We start from the raw sequence: 10,176 nt of genomic DNA on the forward strand, positions 1-10,176 counted from the left end.
ACCCATTTCCTTGCAAGTACAATTTTGCCTGTATTATTGGTGTCCCCTTCAAAAATTGTTCTTGAAAAATTTTATGTTTATTGTCCCCCCCAACATTTAGATGAGATTTTCGCCCCTGATACTAATGGTGCTGAAAGGGTGACTGATGTGAAAAAATATAGAGAGGAAGTGGGAAGCCTTATCTATCTGACCATCTGTACTAGACCTGATATAAGTTTTGTGGTAAGCAAACTTGCACAGTATTTCACAGAGCCAACTGTTTAGCAATGGGCCACAGTTAACATGTACCGAGGTATCTTAAAGGTACAATTGACAAAGAGCTGTGTTATAGAAAATGTAATGAGACACTGGGAATAAAAGCATACTGTGATGCAGATTGGGCGGCTAGTAATGACAGACTTAGTAAAACAGGCTATTGTGTGAGTCTAACCAAATGTGGTGCTTTGATTTCATGGAAGACCAGGAAACAGCCCATTTTCGCACTCTTCACTTGTGAGGCAGAATATATAGCAGTAGCCACAACCATCCAAGAGTGTCTCTATCTTAAACAGCTGTTAGAAAAACTTGACAAATTTCAGCACTCACCAGCTAAGGTATATGAAGATAACCAAGGTACAAAAGCCTTAGCAAAAAATCCTGTAAGCAGACAAAGATGCAAACATGTAGACATCGAGTATCATTTTATTAGGTCTACTGTAAATAATGCTATAATTTTGTTAGAGTATTGTCCAAATAATGAGATGGTAGCAGATGTATTGACAAAGCCTGCAACCAAGTGTAAGTTGTTGAAGTTTGCTGCATTTATATTTGGGAAATGATGTTTCATATATTAACAATGTGATAGCAGGTGGGGGTGTTAACTATATGCTCTCAAATTGTAATATGTTTTTGTTTTGTTTTTTGTTGTTGTTTATTTGATTGAATGATTCAACACAGACACCTGTGATTGTTAATGTGGGTGTGTACCTGTAATGTGATTGGAGTGTCAAATAAAATCACCTTGAGGGAGCGCAGCTGTTGCTGTGCGTTTGAAGTCAGTCACATTGTTGCGTCTACTCTGTTAACAGCCTTAATCCACGTAAAGCTCGCTGGGCAATGTTCTTCACACAATTCAATTTCTCTATCACCTATATACCATTATCGCATATCTCTCACTTTCCATGTCTCTCTGATGAAACCCGCTGTCGGAGGAGTCATGGAGGGGACAACCGAGACACAGGCCCCTCAGCCTTTAATCATCGACGGTGAGGAGGAGAGTGTTCCGGGAGTTGCTAGACTCCAGACGCCAGGGAGGTATGTTACAGTACCTAGCTGATTTGGAGGGGTATGGTCCGTAAAAACGATCCTGGGTCAATGCAGAAGATATCCTTGATCCCGCACTCACTGAAGAGTTCCACAAGTTGCACCCGGAGAATCCAGCCCCTTGCCCCCGTGGTAGACCCCGGCATATACATAACTATATAACTATATTGTATGGCGGAATAGCACTTTTGGGAGTACTTCGACTCAGCGCAATAACACTCTTCCTCTCCCTCTCATTATGTATTGATATGTATTGATCATTATGAGAGAGAGAAGGGGAGCAGATTTTTCAGGCGAATCGAAGTACTCCCAAAAGTGCTATTCCGCCATACAATATAGTTACCCTTTTAAATCCGCTTCGAAAAGCGCTACGTTTTATTTTGGGCCACCATACTTGCTCGTATAACTACTCGTCTTAAATAGAAAAAACGTTGATGTGTTTGGTCACTTCTAACTTTATCTCTGTTTGGTACCATTGAATGAATGGGGCTAAGCTAAATGCTATCGAAGTGTCGCAGCGCGCCCCAGCACTTACGTGCACGCACTAAGATGATAGAGGTATGTATAAACTCTTCTTAGTTAACGTAATAACTAGGGCTGGAACGACGCGTCGACGTAGTCGATTACGTCGATTACGTAATTACGTCGATTTGCCGGAAATGCGTCGATGCGTCGCACTGTTTACATTTTGAAAGGAAGGCGGCTTCAGCTCCGACCGGGTGATACAAGTGTTAAACCAAACAGACAGAACGCGATCAAAAGTGTGGGAATACTTTAAGCAGAGACCAAATAAAACACATACTGTGTAAAACTGAAATGGCATACCACAGCAGCGCAACACCTGTGTATGATCATCTTAAAAGAAGAAAACCTGGAGCTCTCCGACCTCAAAATGACGAGACGTCAGCGTAAGAATATGAAATATTACAGTAAGTTTTTATACTTACTCTATAAACAATAGAATCAATACATATTGTGCTTAATACAGCTGCGTTTACATCTTCGTTTAATACGAGCTGCGAGACGCCTGACAGACGTGACATTGCATCGCTTCTGGGCAGTATGTTGAAACAGTAAATAAAGAGCAGGACATGTTTTTATATTAAGAAGTTATGAAATAATAAGTTACTGTCACATTGAGAACTGATAGGCATGTGCCCGCGTGCACTGAAAGCCAGCTGGCAGTGCGGAGTTCCCAATGAACGTCTTTTTTGCGAATATGTGCGCAGATATTACAGAAGCTCGTCTTGTAAGGTATTCCTGACATGCGTTTATTTAAAGTAACAGCGGCGTAAACGCTGTTTATAAAATATTAGAAGATCATACTAACTGAACTCGTTTTTTACCCGGAATTTAAGAAAAGTTAAATGTTAAAGTTAAATGAGAATGCAGTACTACTAATAGTAATAATATTAACAGTAATTATATAACCATTACATCTTATATAAGGGTTCATGAATCACAATGAACTTATTTTTACTTCAGTCTGAACTAATGCTGAGTTAATGCATGTACTAATCATAAACTAATGTTTAAAATATTAATATATGCCTATTTTATTGTTTAAGGTGAATAATGCCTCTTTTAAAGTGGCACTGCCACTTTATTTTTCATGTTGAAAATTTTGGTTTGTGTGTTTGTTTAATTAAGAAAATGCTTAAATAAAATGTTAGCGTTAATGGCAGATGTTACATTTATTATTTGTTGGGGAATTATATGTATAAAAAAATCATTAGACTATTCGATTAATCGAAAAAATAATCGATAGATTAATCGGTTGAAAAAATAGTCGATAGTTGCAGCTCTAGTAATAACATAGTTTAATATGGAAAAAGGATAGACTATTCCTTTAAGAGAAAATGTTGTGAGACCTCAAAAACATATTGTTTATTCCAAAATCAGAAAAATTATTTATATAAATTAGATTTTAATATTTTAATAATTATCTTGTATTTAGTGTATTAAGGATTAAATCTAAAAACTTTTATTCAATGAGAGACCACTGGAGACCTATATTAGCATTAAAAGATAATACAGCGCCAACATAAGATTTAAACAATATTGGGCAAGTAATGTAGAATAGTAGAAAACTTAATAGAATAATGAAAAAAAAAATTCAATTAAGATCTATCAACACTGTACAATATATTTACATGATGCACTAAACACAATTTAAACAATAAATAAAAATGACTTAATACAGACTACACTGAACTGCAAAAAACATTTACAGTAATGATACACTGCAAAGTAAAGGATAAGTTTAACGTGAAATAACCTTGGTGTGAGATAAAGAGTAGGACCACACTGAGAAACATGCTACATGAAAAATAGCTCTTTGGCTGAACATGATTAAGATCATTAGCTTGACTCATGTTTTCTAAACATACACTACCATGTAAGCCCTACTCAACTACTTCATGTAGATAGAACATGACTGAATCAACTAAACCCAACAAGATTTAAATAATAAAACAACTTGTTTTAATCACTCTGGTGAACTTTATCTAACATTTTCAAACAATGTCCAGTGACATCAAGTCATAAACAAAAGGTGATCATGGCATTAACCAATATATATCAAGCACACTAAAATATTTTTAAAATCTTATCAGATTTTCCAAATGTGAGAGACAACAAACACGATGACAAAAAAGTTAGATTTAACAAATTTGGTCCTACAGTGTGTGGAGTGCCGCTATGTGCTCATGACAGCACACCACACACCATCAGATTCCCTTCACAAACAGCAAGAGTATCAACTGAAAACACAGGAAATCACAAAAGTCTCTCTGGGTCAAATGTGACATCACAAAAAAATGCTCTAAATAACGAGACAGTAACTACATTTGGATAATAGTACAATGATAAGGATCCCAAAAATACATTTATTCATCAAGGTCATACAACATTGGCCTACCAATAATGCATGTCTACTGGAGCACTGCTTTTCTAGCAGTGTGTTCCCTTTTGAAATAATAAAGTATAATGAAGCTACTTTGATACTTCATCTTTAAAATCTACAGTTGTAACCAGAAAAGTAACTGTTGGTTATCAATAAAAAATGTTTATGGTGTTCAGTTTTGAGTACCACACTACTGTGTTTTGCCAAAATGTGCAGCATAATTTTACTTGATCAGATATTACATACATTTTTACACAGCGTTTAGTTTTTTTAGTGTCTGATTTTTTAGCATAGTCAACTGTGTTTCTTAGTGTACTGATATTAACATAATCTCTCTCAGATTCATATGAGGACACGTCAGGTTCAACAATGTTTATATTTACATACTCTGCCTCATCAAAACAATTAGCATACACTTCGTCGTCATCTTCATCATCCTTTTCATAACTTTCTTCATTTAATGCATGTGAATGCATATTAACGGCACCTTGGAGTATATAAATGAGAATGTTATCATTATACATTACATATATATTATACAGACAGGTGTTTCATTAAGTGCAGACAATAAAATGAGTAGTGAGAGCAGTGGAGCCCAAAAGTCTGAAAACTTTGTCTTACCTTGTATGAAGCGCACCTTGCAAGTTTTTTTCTTGTGGTTTTGTCTTCTTTCCATCCGTAAAATCATTATGAGAGCAGTGAATATGAAAAACATAACTGACACCAAAGCACAAATGACAGGACACATGGAGGCTGAGAGAGAGAAATGTTTCAGGTTAATTTATCTTTATCATTAATTCATCTTTTGAGCTTGAGCTCTTAAAAATCTATAACTCACCTCTGATAGTGATGAGCAGCTGGTTAGAGGAAACTGAACAAAAGTTACGTGAGGACACATTCACTTCATAAACACAACTGTAGCTTCCCTCATGTGAATAATCTGCCTCAGGAAAGATGAAGACGGCTGAGTGATTGACAGCTGGTTGACTACTGATGATGTTTGATCCACTGAACAGAGAGAAGAAGCCTCCAGAATACTGAGATTCAGATGAACAAGTAATAGTGAAGCTGTGACCTCTGGTGATCACTCAACCCTGAAGACCAAAGTCAAACAATCCACTGAGAGAAATATTGGGCTTCTGCAGGTTCACTGGAAAACAAGGGGAACACATTTAGATTGTCTTTAACTAATTTATGATTTACAAATGGCCGTGATAAGTGCATGGGTTAGTAGTACAAATGTCATGGGTTCATTACCCCATCAACACACAGACAATAAAAAATGTAGAGCTTGAGTGCAATCTAGTAGCTTTGGATAAAAGCGTTAAAAAAATTGTGAACACACTCAGTGATTTCAATAGTGTTACTCCTGAAAGACTTGGGACCCCAGTTTGGGAGACCCTGCTCTGTGATAAACTCCACCAGTAAACACTTGAAGAAAACAATTTTTTTTTTTTATTCTGCACTGCACAGACCAACAGCTGTGACATCAAAATACTGTGCAATTGATTTAAGAAATGAAGAGTCTGCTCTCGATACTTTGATGAAAATATGTGTCTGAAATTGCCTACTTCCATACTATATACTGTAGTAGGCCAAATATGTATAAAAAATAGTATGTCTGAAACCTTATTATGTAAAAAAAAACAGGTGGTCTTCTGCTTCGGATAAGATCCTCAGTATGCATTGGATGGACATTATTCTACCCATGAGACCACAGGAGCTAAGGAGCCGCCAAATTCAAAAAGTGAATAATATAACTATAATATTTTGGGTAAGTGATAGGTAACATGAAATGTATTTCTCCTGATGTAATTGTAATTGTTTAACAACACCTGAGTAAATGACGATCATAATTGTTGTGATTATGTCATAGGTCAAAAGACAAATGGGTTACATGACAATGAAAACATGGTAACAATGAGAACCTACTCACAGATAACAATAAATTCAGTACGTACTGTCACAGTATGCGATTTTGGATGCAGGGAAACACACCTCACTTCTCTGTGCCAATGACTCATTTAAACTCCTGTGATTGGCACTCAACAGATATGTCATTGTGATTGGTTGTAATGATTAATGATGCAAAAAAAATGCATTAACTGCATTAAATTAATGTTTGTGAGTGCACCCTATGTGCAACAGTTAATCAACAGCTATATAAGTAGTCTGATTTTAGCTTGTTTTTAACTGAAAAGTTTACATATTGCAGCTTCAATTAAAGGTATTGCGGAGGATTTTCTTATTCTGGGTGGATCATCAAGACTATTGGTCCTCCTAGTTGTCAATCGGGCGTGTTGCGCAATTGCATTTTTTAAAAAAGTGGAGAAGGCGGTTCTTTTAAAAATTCGAGAAAATCCTCAGCTATACCTTTAATAAACCAAAATTTTAAAGTATAGATGATAGAAAGACAGTTAAAGAGGAAAATAGTCTACATACCAGATGGAGAACTCAGAGAACAGCCTGTTGAGATAAAATACTCAAATTTAAAGTGTTTAATGTAAATGTTATTTCAAAACTGGGCACTTTTTGAAATAGATGAATTAGACCAAACAATAAACAATACAGTCAAAAAGAGCCCAGAAAGGATGTGAACTTCTTTAGTACTTTTAAAGATGCAGTGAGTGAGGGTGAGACCTCAAGATACCAAAAGTAGCCTACATTTTCACAAAATTTAGGCAAAGAGTGGCTACTTTAAAGTAACTTAAAAACAACTAATTTAAACAATATTTAGCCACAAAATAATTTTCATAGGCTATACAAATTATTAAAAAAAATATTCTTAAAAAACTAAATGACTTAATTACATATTTTTCAGGAAAAGTATTTAGCATGAAGTAGCATAAATTATCTAAAACGTTTTTCCAGAAAATGTCACAGTCTAACATCTAAAAATGAACACTTAACTTTAAACATCTTTTAGTTTGTTTTTCTTTTAATTCATACTTAATATAAATAAACAACCTTTGCACTTTAAAAGGATGAAATACTGCTAACCTAGATACTGGATTTAAACAACACTTTACCTTTTAACATGAATATCTATTGAATATATTTACTGTATACAATAATTTACTTATATAAAATAATTTACAATAATTTATCTTATAGATTAAAGACTGAATTTACCTAAAATCAAAGTAAGAAGAGATCTTCGCATTGTTATTCTTGTGTTGTTTCTGAGTGTGCCAAATATGCATATCATGCATATGCTATATTTTTAATCATTTCTAGGCAGGGGCGCCGTAAGGGGGGGAAAAGTTAGGACGATTCTAAGGGCCCATGAACTTTTGAGGGCCCCAGCCAAGGACTGTGCCGCAAACGCAACCCCCTTACCCCGGATTTCCACCGACTGCGGAGCAGCTGCAGATCAGCTCCGCTGCGTTACGTCTCCGCACTCTGCCGTCCGCCAATACCCACCAGTTCCGTTTTTGTTGCAGAGCGGCTGCGTGCTGAAGTGACGAGGTCTCGCAAATTCACGTGATGATCGCGCAATACCTAGTTCTGTCTCTGCCCATTATGCCGTTGAATTATGACGTTTTTACAAACCAGCCCAGATCACAACACGAGATCTCGCATAGACAGAGCAGTACATCAAATCCATCCAAAATTCAAAAAATAAGAAGGCTGCTAAAACATTTATATATGCTTTATCTTTAATGTATTTATTTGAAACTCCCCTGGCTCTGTTCCTGTCTATTATTTGTTGTTTCTGTATTAATGACTTTATTTGTGTGTGTTTGTAATGTTTGTATTGCAAAGATTTAATAAAAAAACACGAGTTCTCGTGAATTCAGGTATGATCACGCGATAAAGTCATGGCTCCGCCCTGCGGAGCTGTCCGGCATCCGTCAAAAATAGAAGCTCTGCGTATTTGTGCCGGAGGGCTGCGGATGGCCGGAGCTGTGACGGATTCGGAGCGCAGTCAGTGGAAATACACACATTGACTTGAATGGAAACCGATTGACTCCGCCGCCGTTCCGCAACGGATCCGCAGCCGTTCCGCAGTCGGTGGAAATCCGGGGTTAAGCTGAGCCCTCTTAGCTCCGCCCCGTCTTTACTCTGCGTTTTAGCGCCGTCTTTAATCCACGGTCTCACAGTGCGCGTGAACTTCAGAAGAGAACAAGGTGTGTGTATTTACTGCTATTTCCTATGATATCTGCATATGTGCGCTTCCTTACTATAAATGCAGTTTACACAATGTGACGCTGGATCAATACAATGCAGTTTTCTTTCCACTGTAAAGTTCGCTCTGTTCACCTCAGTTTAAAAAAGCACAAGGCGATTTACGTTCTCTGTTTTATGTTATGATTCTAACGCGAAGTCAGCCCTTATAAGCTGTTTTAATTAACATAGCCCGTATAATCTAATTAACATAAATTAGAAATGCGATCGGTTACACACTTCAATGTTTTGTAACGCAATATGCCAAGGAAGTATTTTTATGCAGTCGTGAATGGAGTTGATTGTGATAAAACTGAAGGCTAAACTAGTCCAGTTATGTATATTAAAGCTTCTCACCTTGCAACAGGTTTAAGAAATCAATGGAAATCTATGTTGCAATCTGCTATAGTTGTCATTCATTTCATTTTAGAGTCCCGTTGATAAAAAACAGTCTGAAGAGTCATTTACGAGTATAGCTGTTTTCTCAAGTTCACAGTTTCAATGATCTGTCGTTATTTTTGCTTTACTGAAGCTGCTGGTGTGTGAAACTTGTTCTTTACCTTATAAATAATGCTTATTATTATAATACAAGCTTTTGTCAAGCATTTTTTACCCAGTCTTATTTGAGGCATAAGGTAACTGTATAGAAAAGATGCATTGTTGTTGTTCGCCATTTTTAAATGCTACAATGTTATTGGTGTGTGTAACAGCTCAAGTATAGAGTATGTCACTGAGACTGCCTGTGAAAATCAGACTAAAGCCTCAAATCTTATTGTGAGATAAAAAGCATCACAGTTTAATTTCAAGCATTAATTTCACTATGATTTCAATCGCTGACATGACATTACTCAGTCAATATTAAAGATATCAAGTTTATATTTTCACAAAATGTTCTTTACATTATGTAGGATGAATTTATGTGGAAAACAGTAAACCACAAAGAAATACTTCAGCTGGGTTTTCACAGGCATGGTCACATTTATCTTTAATTTTTAAGAATGTTGCATTTTCTCTGAATATTTGATTTAATGTACTGTATTTTTCAATAAAATTTACATTGCACAATAAATTATCTTAGTTTCGGTCATTTTAGGTATCTATAAATACTGATAATTGTGGTCATAACAATAGCAAAATAAATAGTTCTGTATTATTAAATTACAGACAAAGATTTTGAATAGCTACAGTAGGTTGGATTGTATGTTTGGTGCGAAATGGGTATGGTGGGGGCCTGACCCCCTATTCTTTCATAGGGCCCAAAATTGCTAGCGGCGCCCCTGTTTCTAGGAAGCTGTCTTCCCTTTATGAATGTACAAAAATGTGACAAACTGTAAAAAAATCTGTCACTCACCAAGCCCACTTCCTGTTAAAGAGTCAACCACCGGACCACATCACTCCTCCCACTTGCTTGCGATCTCTTGAGTACTAATCACATTCACCTGTCACTACTCATTACACAAACCTTCTGAGCTCCCTTCATTCCTCTGCCCACGGTCTGGTATGGTTGTGCCTACCTGGTAGGACTAAGTGCACAGACTCACACAATACTCACTTCGGACTTACCTTCTTTCAGGATTTTTCCAGCTCTGCATCTCTCTCTCTTTCTCTCTCTCTCTCAACCCCTGTTTTAGCGAGGTCTGGGGAAGTCTAGGCTACTTATGTGAGGGGAATAGTCATTTTGTTGTTGCTACGTTACCTGGATTATTCAGGAGCGACGTTGTCTGACAGCTGCGGAAGGTAATAACAGCAATGTTAGTAATAATGCATCTTGTAAAAGAAAACAGACATATAAAAAAGAATGA

The 10,176-nt window shown here is 36.5% G+C and overlaps 1 protein-coding gene and 1 long non-coding RNA gene across 6 annotated transcripts in view; both read right to left on the reverse strand.

Annotated features, from left to right (window-relative positions):
* The window catches only part of LOC135767225 (scavenger receptor cysteine-rich domain-containing protein DMBT1-like), a 140,903-nt gene extending 131,526 nt beyond the window's left edge, over positions 1 to 9,377 (reverse strand). For 3 of the 5 annotated variants that reach the window (XM_073813981.1, XM_073813979.1, XM_073813980.1), the window contains exon 1: positions 7,340 to 9,377. In XM_073813981.1, coding sequence (XP_073670082.1) covers positions 7,340 to 7,415 — 76 coding nt within the window. In that variant the 5' untranslated portion in view covers positions 7,416 to 9,377. The remainder of the gene's footprint in view (positions 1 to 7,339) is intronic. The other 2 variants (XM_073813976.1, XM_073813978.1) reach the window with 2 other exon arrangements.
* LOC135760203 (uncharacterized) lies at positions 3,982 to 5,507 on the reverse strand. The gene is made up of 3 exons (XR_012336361.1): positions 5,046 to 5,507; positions 4,829 to 4,960; positions 3,982 to 4,694 (listed from the first exon to the last, which is right to left on the reverse strand). It is a non-coding gene; the product is annotated as an uncharacterized lncRNA (long non-coding RNA).
* Positions 9,378 to 10,176: the final 799 nt, after the last annotated feature.

Source organism: Paramisgurnus dabryanus, chromosome 3, assembly GCF_030506205.2.
Source record: "Paramisgurnus dabryanus chromosome 3, PD_genome_1.1, whole genome shotgun sequence".
Taxonomy (NCBI): Eukaryota; Metazoa; Chordata; class Actinopteri; order Cypriniformes; family Cobitidae; genus Paramisgurnus; species Paramisgurnus dabryanus.